The 21,779-nt window shown below is 52.1% G+C and overlaps 1 protein-coding gene across 4 annotated transcripts in view; it reads right to left on the reverse strand.

Moving 5' to 3' along the window:
* Positions 1-953: 953 nt before the first annotated feature.
* LINGO1 (leucine rich repeat and Ig domain containing 1) overlaps positions 954-21,779 on the reverse strand; it is a 157,711-nt gene continuing 136,885 nt past the window's right edge. For 3 of the 4 annotated variants that reach the window (XM_038767559.1, XM_038767561.1, XM_038767560.1), the window contains one exon: positions 955-3,204. In XM_038767559.1, the coding sequence (XP_038623487.1) occupies positions 1,339-3,192 (1,854 nt within the window). In that variant the 5' untranslated portion in view covers positions 3,193-3,204 and the 3' untranslated portion in view covers positions 955-1,338. Of the gene's footprint in view, positions 3,205-21,779 lie in introns of all 4 variants that reach the window. The other variant, XM_038767558.1, reaches the window with a different exon arrangement.

A 21,779-nucleotide genomic window follows, 5' to 3' on the forward strand; every position in this document is an offset into this window, starting at 1 on the left:
GTAAGTGTCTCCTTGCTGAGGTGGGGGCTGCTGCCTTGATGAAAGGGGTGAGGGAGGGGAGGTGGTATTCTGCTGGGTGGTCCCTCACACTCTCTCCTCGCACCGACTCCTGCGGGCGCAGTCATCAGGCAACCTCTGGAGACAGGGATTTTGCACACAGGCCACCCTGAAGTCCCAGGCTCCGCACACTTCCCCGCCCCAGGGACAGAGAGGCCGAACCCTTCCGATTGACGGGATCGCTCTTGGGAGAAGCATCCCCAAATACGATCAGATGCCTTGGTCCAGGGGCAGCTGCTGCTCCTTCCCGATCACTAAGGACTGGTATTCCTGTGGGGACACAAAGGAACTGCCCAGCCTGGAACTCCGACTCTGAGCAGGCCCAAGTGTGGAAGAAGAGAAGGGCTGGCCCTTCACTGAGCCTGTTTCTCTGCTCCCCTGCCCCAGTGGGGAAGAGAAGAGGAAAGAGTGGCAGGAAGAGGAGGAGGTAGAGGCAGCGGGTGGCAAGAATTGCTGGACAGATCAGGAAGTCAAAATGTTGCATTCCAACTATCTATAGGAAATAGTTTTTTATTATTTCAAGTTTTCATAAAAATCCATAATTACTGAAACCAAAGTTACAGAGGAAGTTCGTAACTTTTTATTGATTTATTGAATTTTGTTTTGTTTTGTTTTCCTTTTGTAACGCCATCTGACCTCCAGTCCGTCAGAATGAGTCCTTACAAACACGGAGTCCTGAAGACCTGGTCAGAATGTTGTCCTGGTACAAAGAGAGAGAGAGGGAGAAAGAGAGAGGCAGAGAGAGAGAGAGACAGAGAGAGAGAGAGACAGAGAGACAGAGAGAGCACCCCGGGGAGCCTGTGGGGGGAGGGAGGAACAAGAGAAGAAGGAAGGAGGGGACAGAGGGAGAGGGGTGGGTTTGGGGAGAGCAGGGAGAAAGAGTGGAGGGAACCTATGGAGGGATGGGGATGAGGGAGAGGGCTGGAGGGAGAGATGAAGGTTGGGGGTGGAGGGAGAAGAGTCAGGAGGTGGCTGAGAGGAGAGATGGATGGGAGGGTAATAAAGGGAGGAAGGGGGGAGAGAAAAAGAGAATGACAGAGGAAAGCGGGGATGAAGGAGGAGGAAGAGGGGAGGAAGGAAGGTAGGGGGTGGATGGAGAGGGATGGAAGGAGAGGAAGGAGGAAGGGGGAGAGAGGAAGGTGGGAAATGGAGAGAGAGGGGTGCAGGGAGGAAACGGAGGGAAGCTGTAGAAAGAAGGGGGTTGGAAGGAGGAGCGGTGCGGGCCTAGCGCTCCCCGCTGCCACCCCCAACCGCCCCTCACCCGCCGCCAATCCGCCCCTTTCAGATCATCTTCATGTTGAACTTGCGGGGCGCGTCGGCATTGGCCGAGCCCCCGGCGCCGGCGTCCGCCTTGCGCGGCACGTATTCAATCTCGATGTTGTGCTTGGTGTTGCCCTTGCCACGGCTCCAGAGGAAGAGGAGCACCAGGCAGAAGAGCACCACGCCCAGGAAGGAGATGAAGCCCATGGTGGTGGCGATGATGAGCGTCTTGATGTCGAAGGGGAAAGGCACGGTGGCGCGCGTGCTGTTGGCATCGCTCTCGTCGGGCTGGTTGGCGATGAAGGCGAAGGTCTTGTTGGTCCGGGCCGGCCAGTCCGGGGAGTAGCCGCGCACGTGCAGGTGGGCGGCCAGGGTGTCGTTGCCGCCGGCGTTGCTGGCCACACACAGGTAGGTGCCATTGTCGCGGAGCTGGGCGTAGCGCACCTCCAGGGTCCCGTCGGGGAAGACGGTCAGCCGGCCGGTGGTCTTGGCGGAGACCAGGTGCTTGCGTGGGGAGAGCCAGAGGATGGCGGGGGGCGGGTCGCCGTCGGCCCGGCAGACGAACTGCACGGTGTGGCCCTCGTCCACCTGCACCCGCTGCGGCCGGCGGTCGCGGATCCGGGCCCGGCGGCAGGTGAAGTAGGCGGGTGGCAGCACGTCGGGGAAGTCCTTGAACTCGCGACCCTGGACCGCCTCCGGGGCGGCGCAGGCGGGCTGGCGCCGGTGGAAGTTGAGGCGCCAGCGACGGCGGAAGATCCAGAGCAGGCGGCAGTCGCAGGCCAGCGGGTTGCCGTCCAGGATCAGGGTCTCCAGGTTGCCCACCGAGTGGAAGGCCGACTCCTCCAGCGTGGTCAGCTGGTTGCCCGACACGTTGAGGACGCGCAGGTGGTTGAGGCCGCGGAAGGCGTGGGGCTCCACGGCGGCCAGCCGCCCGCCGCCCGCCAGGTGTACCTCCTGCAGGCGCAGCAGGTCGGGGAGCATGGAGCCCTCCACGGCCCGGATGGGGTTATAGGACAGGTTCAGCAGGCGCAGGTAGACCAGGTGCCGCACGGCCACGTAGGGCACGGCCGTCAGGTTGCAGTGGGTGACGGACAGGGACGTCAGGTTGAGGCCGTACAGGGAGTTGGGCGTCATGGTGTCCAGGAAGGGCCAGTGGGAGATCTCCAGGACCTTGAGCCGGTACAGGCGCTTGAAGGAGTAGTCCCGGACCGCCTGGATGTTCAGGTGGCGGAGACGCAGCTCCACCAGGCCGTGCAGATGCGACAGTGCCTCTGTGGGGACCGAGGTCAGGTTGCACTTCTCCAGCGTCAGCCGCTCCAGCCCGCCCAGCCCGCTGAAGGCCCGGTGGGAGATGTACACCAGGTCATTGTCCCCCACCTCCAGCGACCGCAGGCTGGTCAGGTCCTGGAACATGTAATCCAGCAGGATGACGATCTTGTTCTCGCTGATGTCCAGCCGGGTCAGGTTGCTCAGCCCCGTGAAGACCCCCAGGGGGATGAGCTTCAGCCGGTTGCTCCGGAGGCCCAGGCTGCGCAGGCCGAACAGGTTGTTGAAGGCCCCCGGCTCGATGGTGCTCACCACGTTCTCGTTCAGCTCCAGCTCCTCCAGGTGAGGGAAGTGGGCGAACTCGTCCTGGTTGAGCGTCTTGATGCGGTTCTTGCCCAGGTCCAGGTGCCGGGTCTCCGTCGGGATGCCCTCGGGCACGGCCACGAACCGCTTCCGGTGGCACAGCACGGCCCGCTCCTGGGGGGCACACTCGCAGCGGGGCGGGCAGCCCGTGGCGGAGCCCGACAGGACCGAGGCGAGCACCAGGAGGAGGACTGGCTGCCAACAGGCCAGGACGGAGGTCTGCATGCTCACCTCCACGCCGACCATTCTCTCTCTCACCTGCGCCAGGCGCGCGCACCCACGCCAAGAGCGACGGACATGGAGAGAGAGAGAGAAAAAGAGATGGTGGAACATTAGTGGGCACAGAACCACCTGGGCCTCCCCACCCACCCTGCCCCACTGGAATCCAACCCTACCCGGGTCGGCGACACAGGTACCCATTTGCCCCCTCTCCCCCGACTCCAGGGACCACCATGGCTGGGGGTTGGGCATTCTGCTCTCTAGCTTTCAGGGATCTGGAAACCAACCCATCCAGCTGCTCCCAAGTCACTGACTTTGTCCACCTGATAATAATAATGGCTGAGCTCTTATTAGGCGCCGGATGCTGAGGAAGATGCAGTACATCTGAAGCAGTAAGAGAAGCAGCGTGGCTCAGTGGAAAGAGCCCAGGCTTTGGAGTCAGAGGTCATGGGTTCAAATCTTAGCTCTGCCAAGCTGTGTGTCTTTGGGCAAGTCACTTAACTTCTCTGTGCCTCAGTTACCTCATCTGTAAAATGGGGATTAAGACTGTGAGCCCCCGGTGGGACAACTTGATTACCTTGTAACCTCCCCAGCGCTTAGAACAGTGCCTTGCATATAGTAAGTGCTTAATAAATGCCATCATTATTATTATTACAATCAGTCCGGAAGCAGTGTGGCCTGCTGGATAGAGCACGGGTTTGGGAGTCAGAGGACCAGCGTTCTAATCTCAGCTCCCCCATTTGTCTGCTGTGTGGCCTTCGGCAAGTCACTTCACTTTTCTGTGCCTCAGTTACTTCATCTGTAAAATGAGGATGAAGACTGTTGACCTCCATGCGGGGCTTGGTCTTTGTCCAACTCGATTAGCTTGTATCTACCCCAGCGCTCAGTACAGTGCCTGGCACATAGTAAGTGCTTAACAAATATCATACAAAAGAAAAATCAGACATAGATCCCATTCCATGGGAAGGCTCATAGTCTAAGGGGAAGACAGCAATAAGTAGTCAGTCTCCACTTGGCAGAGGTAGAAACTGAGGTGCAGGGAAGCAAAGTGACTTGTCCAAGTTCACCTAGAAGCCAAGTGGTCGAGCCAGGATCAGAAACTGGATCTCCCAACTCCCAGGCCTTTGTTCTCTCCACTATGTCCCATGGCTTCTTGTCATCAGAGGGATGATAATGGGGGCCATCGGGGATAAGGGCGGCTCTGCTCGTGTATGGCCTCCATGGGCCTCCCCTGCTGCTGGCTGGAATGTCATATCCTTGGCTGAAGCACACCACAGCCCAGACGGGAGAGCAGGCAGCCTGTGGTGATGGGGAGACCTCCCTCCCACCCTCCTCACCTCTGCCTCACTTTCCCCATTCCTGCATCTTTCTCCTGCCTCTGCCTCTACCTCCCACCCCTGCCTTTCCTTCCATCCTACTAACATCACCATAGTCTCCCTACCCTCAACTCTCTCCAAAGCTATTTACATCCCCCTCCCAAGTGCCCCTGAACACAAACACCGCTCCTGAGTCATGGAACTCAGTAGCGGGAGGCAGGTTGCTAAAATCCAAAATCCTGGATAGAGGTTTTTCAATGTCATATGGGTCCCGGAGAAGAGGTGTCCCCTTTGACAGCACTCCACCCCTTAAGCTTGTGATACGCAGGATTTATGTCCATATCCATAATTTATTTTAATTGTCTGTCTTCCCTTCTAAACTGAAAACTCTGTGTGGGCAAGGAACATGTCTACAATACAATGCAACTCTATTGTATTGTACAGTACTCTGCCCACAGTGAGCGCTCCGTAATAATAATAATTGGGGTACCTGTTAAGTGCTTACTTTGTGTCAAGCATTGTTCTAAGCAGTGGGGTAGGTGCAAATTAATCAGTTAAGATCCAGTCCAAATAGGAGGGAGAACAGGCATTGACTATCCATGTTACAGATGAGGAAACTGAGGCATAGAGAAGTGAAGTGACTTGCCCAGGGTCACACAATAGGTAAGTGGCAGAGCCAGAATTAAAACCCGGGTCCTCTGTCTCCCTGGCCGGAATTCTTTCCATTAGGCTATGCTGTTCCTTATAAATAAATACAATTCATTGATTAATTGATTGATCGGGAAGTCAGGATGCTGGAAGCCTCTTGTCTGCCCCCAGCCTGCTGGGTGAAGTCAGCTGAATGCCTGAAATGTTGGGATGAGGTGTGAAGTAGGGATCAGAAAAGTACTTTGGATTCTTTGGAAGAGGGTGTGATGGAGACACTCACTGCCTCCCTGTTCGTACAGTGGGGTTCTCACTCTTTTACACAGGGGAACATTTTGGCTCAGAGATGGGGTGGGGGGGGTGATATCCCTGGCATTCTGGAATTAGAACCCAGGACTCCCACCTCCCAGCTGCTCCTTCTCTCCCCTAGGTTCAGTGGACAGGTGGCCCCTCATCAGTGTCCAGGGGAGAAGAGCAAAGCTCCCTGAGGGTGGGGATCCTGGCTTTGACCTCAGCCCTAAGGGCAGCACCCTGCCCCCCAGAAGGCTTACTGATTGACCAATTGATTAGCTCAGGAAGCCAGGCCATCCTCCAGCAATAAGTCCAACTTCTCTGTGAAAACCAGCAGGGTTGAGTCTCTGACCAAGTGCTCCAGAGAAGGAGGGGTCTTTGAAGGGCTCAGGTTTGTGCCTGAAGATATAAGGAGGGACTGAGATTCATCCCACCTCCCTCTCTCCCTCTCCCACAGCTCCAGTACTTTTTTAGCCATTGTTGGGGTGGTAAAACCTGCTGCAATCATTCAATCGGCCAATCAAACAACCAATGGTATTTATTGATCGCTGACTGTGTGCAGAGCACTGTACTAGGTGCTTGGGAGAGGACAATCCAACAGAGTTGGTAGATGCAATCCCTGCCCACAAGTAGCTAATAGTCCAGAGTGGAAGACAGATCCCTGCACTCGAGGAGCTGGCAGGGGAGTGATAGCTGCCTCCTCTCCACCTGAGATAAGACCCTCCCTTTCCTCTCTGGGGAAAGCATGATTCCTTTAGAGTCGGACTCCCCCGACACCACTCTCCCTGCCTGGATCAGGGAATGACATTCCTGGGGAGTCAGGGGCCATGTTAATGAGGGTGGCAATGCCCTGTCCTCCTGACCTCACCTCCTGGTCCTCCCCCAATCTATGCCTGCTGGTGAAGGTCAGGGTCACATCCCTCACCCTCTGACCACTGCGCTGCCTGTCCCCTGGCTCAGGGAGGGCTAGCCTGGTAATAATAATAAATAATAATGACATTTATTAAGCGCTTACTATGTGCAAAGCACTGTTCTAAGCACAGGGGGCTCAGTCTGGAAAGGCCTAATAATTTTGGTATTTGTTACAGAGTAGGCACTTGATAGATACCACTCTTATTATAATCTCATCACATCACCCAACATGCCTAGAGCAATGTCTATAGGGGTGCGTCATGGCCTCACATAGGACAGGAGGGGTGGATGAAACTTCCTCCCCAGGGTGGCCTTGTGGCTGATTTTGGGCCTGGTCACACTCCTGGTGCAAGCAATTCTAGGGTCATCAGGCAGAGTACTGGGGCTCGGCTGGGTGACAAAGAATTACTTGTGGCTGCAACTCCCACCTGGGTGGCTCCCAGGTCATTGGCCAGACCGGAGCCACCAGACCGGAGCAGCTGGTGTCCAGCTTAGAGCGGGGCCCTGGGCAGAGCTGACAGGGCTTCAGACAGAGATGCTCCTCTATCTCTCCTCCCCTTCCTCTGTCCCTCCTCCTCCTCCTTCCTCCCTCTTCTTCCCTCCTGCTCCTTCTCCCCCTCCTCCTCCCTGCCCCTTTCTCCGCATCAGCGGGCACGCTTCAGTGACCCTCCAGCAACACAAACATACTGGCGCCTGATCGATAAGTAATTGGAAAGCAGCTGTGGCCTTCTTGGGTGTGAAACCTTGAGAGGGTGAGAGATAAATGGGGCTTTTAGCACCAGGGAACAGGGGGCAGACAGGGGATGAGGGAGGCTGGGGACGGGCCAGATGACTGCCAGCCCCTGCCTGACCTCTGGGTTGCCCTCCTTAAGCTCAAGGACACCCAACCCCTGCATCCTATGAGACCCATGGCCTGGTGGAAAGGCCTAGAAGTCAGAGGACCTGAGTTCTAATGCCAGCTCTGTCACTTGTCTGCTGTGTGACCTTAGGCAAATCACTTCACTTCTCTGTGCCTCAGTTATCTCATCTGTAAAATGGGGATTAAGACTGTGAGCCCCATGTGGGCCATGGACTGCGTCCAATCTAATTAGTTGTATCTAGCCCAGCACTTAACAAATATAAAAGAAAACAACACTGTGAGGGAGAATGATTCAGGACAGGGGCTGGGAGCAGGGAGAGGGGATGTAAGAGTCCACCTGGAAGTCCTTCCTAGGAGAGGGGAAATGCTCCCGTCCTCTCCAAATAATATTGGGGGAGATGCCATACAATCAGGTCAGCCAAATCTCTGCCCCACACGAGACTCACAGTCAAAGGGGAAAGGAGAACAAGAATTTCATCCCCATTTCACATATGAGGAAACCGAAACACAGAGAGTCAAATGATTTGCCCAAGGTCACGCTGCCTTTGAATTAGAATTAGAAACCAGATCTGACTCTCAGTGCGGTGCTCTTTCCACTGAGACATGCTGCAAGCTGCCTCATGCATGGAATGATCGCCCCACTTGTGACCCTCCTCCCTCTTTGTCAATCTCCACCCAAGGCTTCCTCCTCCAGGAAACTTTCCTTGATTGCCCTCTCTGATTCTCCAGCCTCTCAACTCATGGTTACAATTCCCATTCTCAAACATCCGAGATCTGCACTTCACACCTGCTCCAGCCTCCTCAGGCCTCTAAGGCAGGGCAATGTGCCTGGAGGCCACTCAGGAAAGGCTTGTCTGACTGGCAGAGAAGAGAGAGGAGAGGAAATTCTTGACTGTCTCGGTGCCCTACTCTCTGCTGTTACTGGAGCAACCCCATTGATGCTGGGCCGCCAAGAACCTCTGGAGCAATCCCCCTGGGTGGGATTAGTCTGAGCCCCTTACCGCCACCCTCAAAGCATGGGGGGTGTCAGGCCTCATGGGCCTGTTGGAGGGCCACATAGGGAGGACATGTAAGGAGGTCAACTCTCCAGACCAGTTGAAGAAGCCAGCTGAGACAACCAGCTAAGGAGACCAGCTGAGGGGGCCAGCTGAGGTGAAACTGAGATGACCAGCTGAAGGGGCCAGCCGAAGGGATCAGTTGGGGAGAATCAGCTTAGAGTGACAGCAGAGGAGAAGCTGAGATAATCAGTTGAGGAGACTGGCTGAGGGGGTCAGTTGAGGAGATTGGCTGAGGTGATCAGTCTGAGGGGGCCAGATGAGGGGAGTAGCCAAGAAGACCAACTGAGATGACCGACTAAGACATGCTGAGAGATCGGCTAACAGGGCCAGCTAAGAATACCAACTGACAATCTCACTGGATTGTCAGCTCCTTGAGGTTAGGAAACAGGTCTATCAACTCTATTGTGCTCTCCCAAGCACTCAGTCCAGTACTTTGAAGACAGTAAGTGCTCAATAAATTAATTGATTGATTGATCCCAAAGCTGGCAGTCATAATTCCAGGGGCCTCATCTACACCCCAGGATGGATCTGCCCTGCGTCTGCCTATGAGCGTGTGCCTCAGTTTCCCCACCATCAAAATGATCCTAATTTGTTTCCTCTCAGCATCACAAAGACAGCTTCTATGCATTGGTGGATGGAAAAGAATGCTGAGCCCAAATTTCCTGGGGGCTTTGCACCCCCACGCCAGGAATGAATGCGGTATTTATGCTCTCAGACCACTGAGGCACCACTTAAACCCATGATGCAGAGCCCCACCATGAACCCCATGAGAGAGAGGACCAGTATCCTCAGAGATATCCCCAGCACTGAGCTTTCTAACAACCCTCTTATTTTCTCTTTGTGCTAATGGGGGTAGGTGGAGAGGGGCACAACCCTTTCATTTTCTCTTTGCGCTAATCAGGGGAGGTGGAGAGGGGCAATTATTACTCTCCCCACTTTTCAGCTGAAGATGCAGAGACCCAGAAATGTTAAGTGACTTGCTGACGGTTACACAGCACATAAGGGGAGGGGTCGCACACAGAACTCGGTTCTCCTGCTGGAGGTGCCAGGGAGGATGGAAGCCAATTGCTTTCTAATGATGAGAAAAATCCCTCCCAACTCTTCTGCTAGCCTTCAGCATGGGGAACGGCTGGAGACATTGGTGGGATAACCACAAGCCAGCTCTCAGATGGCAGAGTGTGTTCCAAGCCCTGTCTTATAAAGCCCTCAGCACAAAAGTGGTAGCTCAGTGCAAGTGCTCGTGAGAGGAGGTGGTGATGGACAGATTTTCTGACCTGTTTTCTAGCATCCTTAATAGGGATCTCTATCTTTGAAGCATCTGCCACTGCCAGCTACCTCCTGAGGTGGCCCCATTACCTGCCCTGGGCTCTTTGAAGCACTGATGTTCCTGCTGTCACTGTTGCCTGAGCTATGGTTTCATGTGTTTTAATAAAGAAGCTTATTTGGGGACCATGCATTCTGGGTGTCCCATGGAAGGGTCAGGTTTTAAAACAAAAATCATGAAAGAAAGCCCCGGAGAACAAGACTTCAACAACGTTGACCTAGGTTTGACACCTGCCAGCTTGACAATTCCCCCAGCCATCCCTGGACACTAGCAGACCTGTTCTATGACACCACAGTCTCCCTAGCAATCGTCAGGGACTAACAGACCAGCTCTGTGACACCTCAGTTCCCCTCCACCCCCGCCCTCCTCAGGGACGGGAAGACATGTTCTATGACTTCACATTCACCCCAGCCATCCTTGGGGACTAGCAGACCTGTTCTATGACATCTCAGTCCCATCAGCCATGCTCGAGCACAGAAAGACCTGTTCTAAGACATCAGTCTCCTCAACCAGCTCCAGAGACAAGAAGACCTGTACTATGACATCACAGTCCCCTCAGCCAGCCTCAGGGACAATAAAACCTGTTCTATGACATCACAGTGCCATCCTAAGGGACTAGCAGACACGTTCTATTACATCAAAGTCCCTCCCCCAGTCATCCTCAGTGATTAGTAGACCTGCTTCATGACATCACAATCCTCCGAGCCATTCTCGGAGACAAGAACACCTACTCTATGACAACACGGTACTCCTCAGCCATCCTCAGGACTAGCAGGCTTGCTCTATGATACTGCATTTCCCCCAAACCCAGCAACTCTCAGCAGCTAGCAAGCTTGCTCTGTGACATCACTGCCCACACTCAGCCCTCCTCAGGAAATAGCAGACTTGTTCTATGACATCACATTGTCCCCCAACCCCAGACACCCTCAGTGGCTAGCAGACCTACTCTATGACATCCAAGTCCCCCCAACCAGTCCCGGGGACTTGCAAACTGCTATATGACATCACAGTCCTCCTAGCCAGCCTCTGGGACTAGCAGACTGGCTCTATGGCATCATAATCCCCCAGCTAGCCTGGGGACTAGCAGATCTGGTCTAGGACATCACAGTCCCCCGAGACAGCATCATAGACTAGCAGACCTGCTCTATGGCATAACAGTCCCTCAGCCAGTCTCGAGGACTAGCAGACTGCTCCAAGACAGTACAGTCCCCCAGCAAGCCCAGGGACTTGCAGACCTGGTCTATGACATCACAGTCCCCTCATTCATCGTCATTGATTAACAGACCTGGTCTATGACATTACAGTCCTCCCAGCCAGCCTCAGGGCCTAGCAGATCTGCTCTATGACATCATAGTTCTCCTAGCCCTCCCCCAAGATTAGGAAACCTACTCTATGACATCAGAGTCTAACAGCCAGCCAAGGACACTAGCAGGCCTGTTCTAAGCATCAAAGTCCCCCCAGTCATCCTCAGGGATTAGTAGACTTGGTCTGTGACATCACGATTCCCCAACCCTCCCCAGTGACTAGCAGACCTATTCTATAACATCACAGTCCTCCAGTCATCCTCAGGAATGAGAAGACCAGCTTTGTGACATCACAGTCCCCCAGCCATCCTCAGGGACAAGCAGACCAGCTCCATGACATCACAGTCCTTCCAGCTGGTTCCAGGGACTAGCAGACCTGCTCTACAACATCACCATCTCCCAGCCAGCCCTGGGGACTGGCAGGCCTGTTCTTTGACATCACATCCCTTAGTCTTCCTCAGGGACTAGCAGACCTATTCCATGACAACTCAGCACCCCCCCCGCACCCCCCTCGAACCAGGCCCAGGGACTAACAGACCTGCTTTATGATGTCATGGTCTCCCAGGCAGCCCAAGTTCCTTATAGGTGGCAGACCTGCACTACTCATTCATTCAATCATATTTATTGATTGCTTACTGTGTGCAGAGCACTGTACTAAGTGCTTGGGAAGTACATCATGCCATGCTCACCTGTGTTTTTATTCCAGCCCTGTGGCTTTCTCCCCACCAAGGTGACTAGACATAGGCCTGGTGTCCTATTGCATTAGGGGTGGACAGTGAGGGTGGGATGACCTTCGGGATCCCAGAATAACAAGGGGTGCAGTCAGGAGAAGCAGCCTATGCCTGTCACATCAGAAATGGGAGCTGTGGCCACAGGCCTGGCCAGAGGGAGATGTGACACAGCCTGTCTCCAAATCACATAACTGCAGGGTTGGAAATTACAGGGGGGTGGGGGCACTGCCGTTACACAGATCTCCAAGGGATTGGGCAGGGTTGTTTGGGTTCCCTGGGAGAACCTAAGAAGGAGAGACCCCAGGACCGGCTGGAAGGACTGCGATAACTGAGGATGGACTGAGGATGGCTGGGGTGACTGTGATGTCATAGAGCAGGTTCGCTCATTTCCAAGGATGACTGGAGGGTTGCAATGCCATAGAATAGGTCTGCTAGTCCCCAGGTAGGGGAGCTGGGGAACTGTGATGTCATAGACCAAGTCTGCTAGTCCCTGAGGATGTTTGGGGGGACTGTGATGTCATAGAACAGGTCTGCTAGACTCCAGGGATGGCTGCTAGACTATGATGTCATAGAGCAGGTTTTCTTGTCCCAGGGAATGGCTGCTGAGCCCTGGCATGTGACATGGTGTAATGTGATGTCATGACACAAGTCACTTTGTGTAGGATTCTTCTGTGGGGATCCAGCACACTGCCCCCACTCCAGAACTATCACGTCCCCAACCCAGGCCCCTCTGGACATTGGCACCACATCTGAGTCATGGAATTTGGTGGCAGGAGACTGGATGCAAAGAATAAGAGACCAGACAAAATGGCTTTCAGTGGCATATACGTACTGGACAGGGACTGAACCAGATGAAAACTGGGCAGTCGAACACTCTCTGAGGGTCAGAGGGCACTGGACCTGCTCCTGCAGGAGACAGGAGATATGTGCAGACCACCTTAAAGGAAGGGGAAAGGACTAACTGAACCTTCAAATTTCCTTCCTGGCTTATGAATAGACTAAAGCTGAAGACCCAGAGGGCTGCTTCAGGCCTGGAATGTCTCAGCGACCTCTGTGAGACCCTAGAGGTGAGCCCAGGTCAGCAGTCCACCTTAGGTGTGTGACCACAGAGCCCCCACCCCACTAGGTCCCCATCCTCACAGGCCCCCTTAGATGGAAGGCAGTGATTTGGAATTGGGGTCTCAAAGGTGACACAATCAGTTTTCAAGAAACCGAGGGAAAATCCACCTCTGCAGTATCTCTCCCATTTCAAAACATGTCTCTTCCAAGGCAGATACTCATCTCGCTGCAGGGTGTTAGGAAGTTAGCCTGACTTAATAAAATATGCTGCCAGAGAAATGACAGGCGATGCAGAGAGAAAGATGGAGGGAATGAGGAAAGGATGCAAAGGTAACACGTGTTGGGGGATGTGGGGAGGAAGGGTGGGGAGATGAGGAAGGAGAAAAGGGGAAGCAGTATGACCTACTGCGTGCGTCTAGAGCATGGGCTTGGGAGTCGGAGGACCTGGGTTCTAATCTGGGATCTGTCAATTGCTTGCTGTGTGACCTTGGGCAAGTCACTTCACTTCTCTGTGCCTTAGTTTCTTCCACGGTAAAAAAAATTGGGATTCTATATCTGTTCTCCCTCTTACTTAGACTGTGAGCCTCATGAGGGGCAGGGACTGTGTGTCTGATCTGATTAACTTCTATATACTCCAGGGCTTAGAAACTGTTTGACACTTAGTAAATGCTTAACAAATACCATAATAATGAGTAAGTGGGAACGGGAGAAAATGCAACAGTTACAGACATAAGAGCACTACTAGAACTCAGAATTCTCCCCTTCCAGCCGGAAACAGTCCCCGGAGAGACAACATTCCAAGATCCCAAAGGGAAACAAACCCTAAGTTTTGGCCTAAAGGTGAAGAAGAAGGGATGAGTTGGGGGAGAGAGGGAGAAGGCAAGGAAAGGGGGAACTTCTTGTCTCGACGTATTAATGCTGCTTGTTTATGTCTAATTATTCTTCCTGTCCTTATTCTCCTGCTTGTCCGATTTTGCATTATTTGTACCTCGGCTTTAGGGCACATATTTTCCATTATTGTTTCGGGAACTAATAAAACCAGTTTCTCGCCAGAAGAAATGTGAGCCAGGGGCTGAGTGCAGGCGGCCAGCTCCTGCCTGCCACTCTGGTGGCCCTAAGAGAGGCGGAGAGCACAGACTGGGCCTCAGCCCTATAGGGGTTTCTAACTCTGGGACTCTTGATTGGTTTCTCGCCTGTCTCTGCTGGCTGCAGATCCCTTCAGATGCCCCTCATCACCTCCGTGCTGGGCCCCGAGCAGAGGAGGAGCACCAGTACAGTGGAGGTGGAGGGGCCCCGAGCGCCCTACTTTGCTGGTTCCTGCTGGGAGCCGTGGCGGCCGCAACAGCTGCCTGCCACCTCCAGACTGTGAAAACGAAGGGGCCTGGGAATGTGGGAGGATTTGGGGCCAAGGGGAGGAGGATGGCTTGAATAGAGAAACATGGCCCAGAAAGGCCCCAGGAGGGCATCCATTGCCTGGGCAGGGACCCAGAGAGCTAGGGATGAGGGCAGGGATGCCAGAAAAGAAGCACAGGCCCACAGCCTGCCCCAGCCACTCCATCCCTAATGCCTCATGCCCCCATCTCCCCATCCCATCACAGCAGCGCCCTGAGGACTTTCCCGATCCAAGGCAAGCCGGGCCAGCCCAACTGGAGAACAGCTCCCTCGTGTCTACCCTAGGCCCTCCTCCAGACCCACGCTGAGAAGAAGCATCCCCGATATGTCGGGCTCCAGCTTCTGCTCAGGTCTTGCCCACTCTCCCTGGGCAATGGGATAATTGTTGGCAGGCATGACCGGCACCCTCAGAGAAGCCCCTGCTGGGAGGGTGTTCGGCCATCCAGAGTTCCCAACAGTCAGCCACCATTTCTCATCACCCAGGAGACTAAAATCTCTTCCTCAGTCCAGACTGGGTGGATGCCTCCTCTGGCAACTTTTTTTTCAATTGCATTTGTTAAGCGCTTGCTATGTGCCAAGCACTTTACTAAGCACTGGGGTAGATACAAGCTAATCAGTTTGGACACTGTCCATGTCCCACAGACATGGACATGTGCCATTTTACAGATAAGGCACAGAGCAGTTAAGTGACTTGCCCAAGGTCACACAGAAAATGAGTGGCAAAGCCGGGATTACAACCCAGGTCCTTTTGACTCTCAGGCCCAGACTGTATCTACTAGACAATGCTGCTTCTTAATAATAATAATAATAATAATAATGATAATAATAATAATAATAATAATAATAATAATAATAATAATAATAATAATTCTTGCAACTTCAAATCCTCCCCAAGGCTCCTAATCAATCAATAAATCCAGCATCTTTGTCTAGCGCTTATTCTGTTCAGGGTACTCTAGTAAGCTCTCAGAAGAATATCAGAGAGTAAATAGACACAATTACTACCCTCAAGGAGTTTATAATCTAGCAGGGGAGATGGACACTAGAATAATTTATGGTGAGTGGGAAGGGCAGCCAAAGCTGCAGGGAAACAGGAAGGAGGCAAGCCCTAGACTTGACTGACAAAGGAAAATAAAGCAACTCTGGCTTTCTGGATAATCCAAGGAAGGTATTGGAAAACTCGGCGTTTTCACTCACAAACACATTGTCTTTCCTTGGCTCTGGGCCAAGACCTAAAAAAAGGTCCAGGCTAAAAAAATACAGCAGGAGGAATACCGGTGAGACACTTACCTGCCAACCTTATCCCATCTCAGCACTGTCCTTGCAGGCCCAACCTGCCCCATTTGGGGTGGCACAATGTGAGGGCAAGAAACTGCCTTGCTCCCTAAGCCATGGAGGAAAGAGGGAGACCCCAGGGGTCTGGGTTCCAGTTGCGGGGTGGGGGTAGGAGGGCAGGTTAGTTTTGAAAGGGTGGTGTGGGGAAGTAGTGGAACTGGATAGCAGTGTCATGATGAGAAAAATCAGTGGGAAGCCATGTCTCAGGAAGGTAGTGCAGCAGTGACTGGGAGGTGGTGCAGTGGGAAGAAGCAGTGCAATGGCAGGGAGATAGTGCACTGGACGGAAGCAGTGCAGTGTCAGAAAGCCACACGCCGAGAGAATAAGCAGTGTAGTGACAGGGAGACAATGCAGTGTGGTAGTATCAGAGGGAGGCAGTCTTGTTGAAGTAGTTCAGTGAGTTGGGGCTGGACAGGGCAGGAGCTGGTGATACTCTAGCAGGTGTCATGGCTGCTGGTGGGAGAAGGAATTGGGGTGTGGGGGGTGGTCCTCAACTTTAGATAGCTTCTGACCCTTTCCCACTCAGGGAGGAATTCAGATTCTACCATATAAGTTCCTTGTAGGCAAGGAACATATCTACTGACTCTATTATAACATACTTCCCCAAGTACTTAGTACAGGGCTCTGCACACAGTAAGAGCTCAGTAATATAATAATAATAATAATAATGGCATTTGTTAAGTGCTTGCTATGTGCAAAGCACTGTTCTAAGCACTGGGGAGGATACAAGGTGATCAGGTTGTCCCATGTGGGGCTCACAGTCTTAATCCCTATTTTACAGATGAGGTAACAGGCACAGAGAAGTTAAGTAACTTGCCCAAAGTCACACAGCTGACAATTGGCAGAGCTGTACTTCCCAAGCACTTAGTACAGTGCTCTGCACACAGTAAGCACTCAATAAATATGATTGATGATGATGATGATGAATTGGCAGAGCTGGGATTTGAACCAATGACCTCTGATTCCCAAGCCCAGGCTCTTTCCACTGAGCCATGCTGCTTCTCAGCAAATACAATTAATTGACTGATGTCATACCCAGAGTCTTAAACCAACGCACTGTGCTAGCAAAGATTGTGTCCAAATATTTCTGCTCTGCCTTCCTACAAAGATCCTCCCCATCCAATTAATGTTCAGGTTATGAGAGTAATCATAATTTTTTAAAAAGATATTTAATAGCCTGCATATTCATGAAGAAACAAAAAGTGAGTTGTCATTAATGAGCCAGATAGGATTCTTTTCTGAAGCTAAGTGAGGCAGAGATGGATGAGGGGGTGGGCAGGCAGAACAGAAAGAGGGAGGGAGAAAATCGAAAGCCGGGGGCTAGAAAGAAGGATATGAATGGAATCTACTGCAAAAGAGGAAGAATGGGGAGCTGGGCAGGAGGGGTGAGTATGTGAGGGGACAGAGAGGGAGAAGGAGAGAGAGATAGAAAAGAGAGAGACGGGGAGGAGAAATGGAGAGGGTGAAAGAGAGAGGAAGAAGGGAGGAGGGAGAGAGAAAAAGCGAGGAAAGAAATGGAGAAAGAGAAGTGATGGGGAGGAGAGGAATCAGAAAGAAAGAATGAGAGAGCAAGGGGGAGGAAGAAGGGAGATAGAGAGACTTGAACATCCTGGAGAGAGGGGAGCAAGACGAGTCTGATATAAAAGCCTCTCTTGCATAAATGTTCCAACCAACCCGCTTGTTCATTTAAGAGGAAGATTAAGCAGGGATTTCCAGGGGTTCTTTATAATTACCGAGGCTTGTTTAGACCCCTCCAGGCAGGGGGAGCTCACGTCAGAAGGAAATCATTAGCTGGGAGGTCCAGAGGGAAACGGAGAGAGTGGCTGCTTGACAGACCGGGACTGGAGGCAGGAGACGAGACAAGATCCAACCCCGTCTTCAGAACTTGAGAAAGGCGGGAAGTAGTGAAAGATGAGTGGGATCACCCCACTGCTCCATGGCCTCTATCTGAGGCTCCCACCATGCCCCTGCAGATTGGAGATATCCTGTACTAGTCCACACACCCCTTCCTGAGCCTTGGGTGGCCACTAACAGTGGAACATGGGATGCCCAGACCACCAGAGAAGCAGCATGATCTAGCGGATAGAGCACAGGCCTGGGATTCAAAAGGATCTGGGTTCTAATCCTGGCTCTGTCACTTATCTGCTGTGGTTGACCTTGAGCAAATCACTTAACTTCTCTGGGCCTCAGTTACCCCATCTGTAAAATGGGGGTTGATTGTGAGCCCCATCTGGGACAGGGAATATATCCAACCTGATTAGCTTGTATCTACCCCAGTGCTTAGTACAATTCCTGGCACAGAGTAAGTGATTAATAAATGCCATTAAAAAACAAAGAAACAAAAAATGTGCGTTACAGCAGGCATTGGAAGAGAATGACGCCAAAGGGAATATTTTCAAAAGTCTGCCTCATTTCATTCTAATCTAGAACATCTCTCTAGGGTAACCACAGGCTCTCTCTTCTCAATCCAGAGACAACGGTTTTCTCCTCCCGGGTCTGGGTGAACATGGACACCGAGTCTAACCCAGGGAGTCTGGGTGCTGAAAATACATATCGTACATAAAGGCGTCCAGAGCTTCATCTACTCCACACAAGGCCCAGATCAAAAAATAAAAGTAATGGCATTTGTTAAGTGCTTACTCTGCAACAAGTGCTTTTCTAAGCACTGGGGTAAATGCAGGAGAAGCAGATCAGACAAAGTCCCTGTCCCACATGGGGCTCACAGTCTAACAGGGAGGGAGAATAGGTATTTCATTCCCATTTACAGTTGAAGAAAATGAGGCCCAGAGAAGCAAAGTGACTTTCCCGAGGCCACACAGCAGGCAAAAAGCAGAGCTGGCACTAGAACTTGGATTTCCTGATTTTCGGACCCAGGTTTTTTCCACTAGGCCAAGACGTTTCTATGAAAACCAGATTCAAATGGCCACCTATCCGCACCTGACCCCCAAATCCTCTCTCCTGAGTGTTCCCAGGGCTGGCGGGACTCGGATGTCTAGCTCTCCACAGCTCCTGATTGAGCTTTCTGCACTGAGTCTTGGGCCAGGATGACCGCTTGGACACTCCTGAATCTGACCTGATGATCTCGTGCCTACCCCAGCCCTTAGTACGGTGCTTGGCACATAGTAAGTGCTTTGCACATAGTAAGCTTAACAAATGCCATCATCATTATTATTATTATCAAATGCCACTGCTTCTATTTCTTCCTCTCAGGTGAGAGTAGGCCAATCCCAGGAACAGGGGCAGAAGGCACAGCAGGAGAGCTAAGCAGGCAATATGTCTGACTGCTGCCTCCCTGAAGAAGGGTGGCACGAGGAAAGGGCAGAACCACTGGCTCATCTCTAAGCGCTTAACAAATACCAAAATTATTATTATTATTATCTCTGGACAGGAAGCTCCTCTCTGCTGGTGCCCTGAAGGAAAGACTTGGGTCTCCTGAGAGGGCAGCCATTTTGTTTCCCTAAGGAAATGGCCTCCAACCCAAAACCGTGAGAATTGGCTTTTGGCTCTGGTGACTGGGGAGCGAGAGAGTTAGGGGAATCTGAGGAGATTTTAGTTTCTAAGACACAACCTCTCTCTAGCGCTTTGTCCTTTTCCATTTCCCTCTCCCAGAATGGTCCTCTTTCTGCTTTCAGAGTTGTACTATCCCTTCTAACCCCATGCCCTACTCAGGCCTGGAAAGCTGAGCCCCAGTGGCCTGCTGCCACTCTGGGTGATAGATGGGACTTGATGTCAGTCTCTGGGTTACCAAGTGCCAGACTGGGCTTGGCACTGATTAACCTTTACCCTGCCACTGGGATCAAATGGGCAATTCGGTGTTCCATGGTCAGCTAGCAGCCCCCCACCCCCACCTGCCTCCACTGAGTCTTTGTGGGCAGGGAATGTGTCTGTTTATTGTTGTATTTTACTCTCCCAAGCACTTAGTACAGTGCTTTTCTCACAGTAAGAGCTCAATAAATACGATTGAATGAATGAATAAATGAGCTGAAGAGATGGATGGGAGAAGGGGAGAGGGGTTGGAATTGGAGGGAGATGGAGGAGGGTCCTGGAGACTGGCTGGCCTTGCTTCCCTCCAGGGCTACCTTTCCACCACAACCATCACCACCCAGCTTGAGCCATCCTCAGGCCCAGGAAGAGGAGACATGAACCGTGGCAGAGATTGCCCCCTCCCACCCTATTGGCAGCAGTTCCAAACTCCAGAAGAGTCTAAGAGCAGGGTGGGGCAATGTGGCACACACCTTTCGCCTTGGATTTGCTTCCAAGGAGACTCCCTGTTCCCTCTTCCCAAAACACTGCCAATCCCATTCATCAATCAAAATCCATGATATTGATTGAGTGCTTACTGCGTGCTGAGCTGTGTACTAGGCACTGGGGAGAATACAATATAATAGATCTGAAATATACGATCCTGCCCTGAAGGAGCTTACAGTCTAGAGGACAATACAATAGAGTTGATAGACCTGATCCCTAGCCTCAAGGAGCTGAAAATCCACCAGGGAAGACACTCACTAAAATAAACTACAGGTGGGAGGTAGCAACAGAGTATTTATTGGGTGCCCATTTGACCCATCAAGCTTCTCGCCTCTTCATCCCATTCCCACCCTGCCCATATGTTACCCTCCCCTCACACTGCCACTCCCTGGGAGGAGGAAACTGTGATACCAGAAATCTCAACTTGGGACCCAAGAACACAGTTTGAGGGCTGCAAAAGCTTCCAGCCAGAATCCGACAGCTTGACAGGAAAACCAGTCAAGGCGCGGTGCTCACAGTCACAGTGGCAGGTGGGACACACAGACATAAATGGAGATAATGATAAGTGCTTACTGAGTACTTTGCTCCTCTAATGCTAACCTTCTCACTGTACCTCGGTCTCAGCTATCTCACAACCAACCTCTCTCTCAAGTCCTGCCTCTGGCCTGGAAAATTCCCTCCCTTTTTGTATCCGACAATTACTCTCTCCCTCTTCAAAGCCTTATTGAAAACACATCTCCTCCAAGAGGCCTTCCCTAAGCCCCCCTTTCCTCTTCTCCCGCTCCCTTCTGCATCACCCTGACCTTCTCCCATTTTTTCTTCCGCTCTCCCAGCCCCACAGAACTTACATACATATCTGAATTTATTTATTTATATTTACGTCTGTCTCCCCCTCTACATTGTAGGTTTGTTGTGGACAGGAAATGTGTCTGTTTATCGGTATATTGTACTCTCCCAAGTGCTTACTACAGTGCTGTGCACTGTAAGCTCTCAATAAATATGACTAACTGATATGTGCCAAGCACTGGGGTAGATACAAGATAGATCAGCCATGGGGCTCATGGTCAAAATAGGAGGAAGAACAACTACTGAATCCCTATTTTACAAATGAGGAAACTGAAGTACAGAAACCTCCCAAGGGCCAGAGGCAGGACTTGGGAGAGAGGTCGGTGGTGAGGTAAATGAGACCGAGGTACAGTGAGAAGGTTAGCATTAGAGGAGCAAAGTACTCGGTAACTTAGTATGAACACTAGGACAATGGAGGAACCAGAATTAGAACCCAGAACCTCTGTCTCTCAAGACCATGTTCTTTCCACCAGGCCACACTTCTTAGGAGAACGGGGGAAAGGAGAAATCTAATCCAGAGGGGTGGTGGGAGGGCAGAGAAAAGGAGGCAGAGGAAGAAAGAGAAGGAAAGAGAGGCCAGAGAAGGAGACACTCAGGGACAGTAAGCAGACAAAGACCAGGGACAGCAAGGGTGGAGAGGAAATAAAAACTACAGGGAGCAGAAGAGAGAAACAGAAACAGGCAAAGAGAGAGAGGAGAGGCAGAAAGGGCCCAGGAGTGGGAAAGGGTGATGAAATGAGGGGCAGGAGCGATCTTAAAAGCTCTTTGGTCCCCAAGGAAGGGCTCTGCCAGGCCGGGGAAGCTCCTGGCTCCAAATCTGGGAATGGGAGAGTTTGTGGCTGCCTGACCCCCCAACCTCTGCCCCCCTGGCTAAGCATGTGCAGGATGGACCCCCCAGCATGCATAGAATGGTCTAGATGTACCTTCCTGTAATTTATTTATTGGTATTGATGTCTGTCTCCCCCCACTAGACTTTAAGCTCTTTGTGGGCAGGGAATGTTTCTGTTTATCATTGTATTGTACTTTCTCAAGTTCTCTGCCCAAAGTTAATCCTTAATAAATGCGACTGAATGAATGCTGAACAGGTGCAGGATGAGTCCCCAAGCATACACAGGATGAACTTATCCCCCCGCTCCCCGCACCGCAACACACAAATACACATGCACACACACAAACTGGGACTTTGCTCCCAGCAGCCCCCGTCCTCAGTCCCAAACACCTCTACACTCCCTAGTCACCTGAAGTTGGGACCCTGTGCTCCAGACTTTAAGACTCTGAGGTTCTTTAAGGCTGA

Source organism: Tachyglossus aculeatus, chromosome 26, assembly GCF_015852505.1.
Source record: "Tachyglossus aculeatus isolate mTacAcu1 chromosome 26, mTacAcu1.pri, whole genome shotgun sequence".
Lineage (NCBI taxonomy): Eukaryota > Metazoa > Chordata > Mammalia > Monotremata > Tachyglossidae > Tachyglossus > Tachyglossus aculeatus.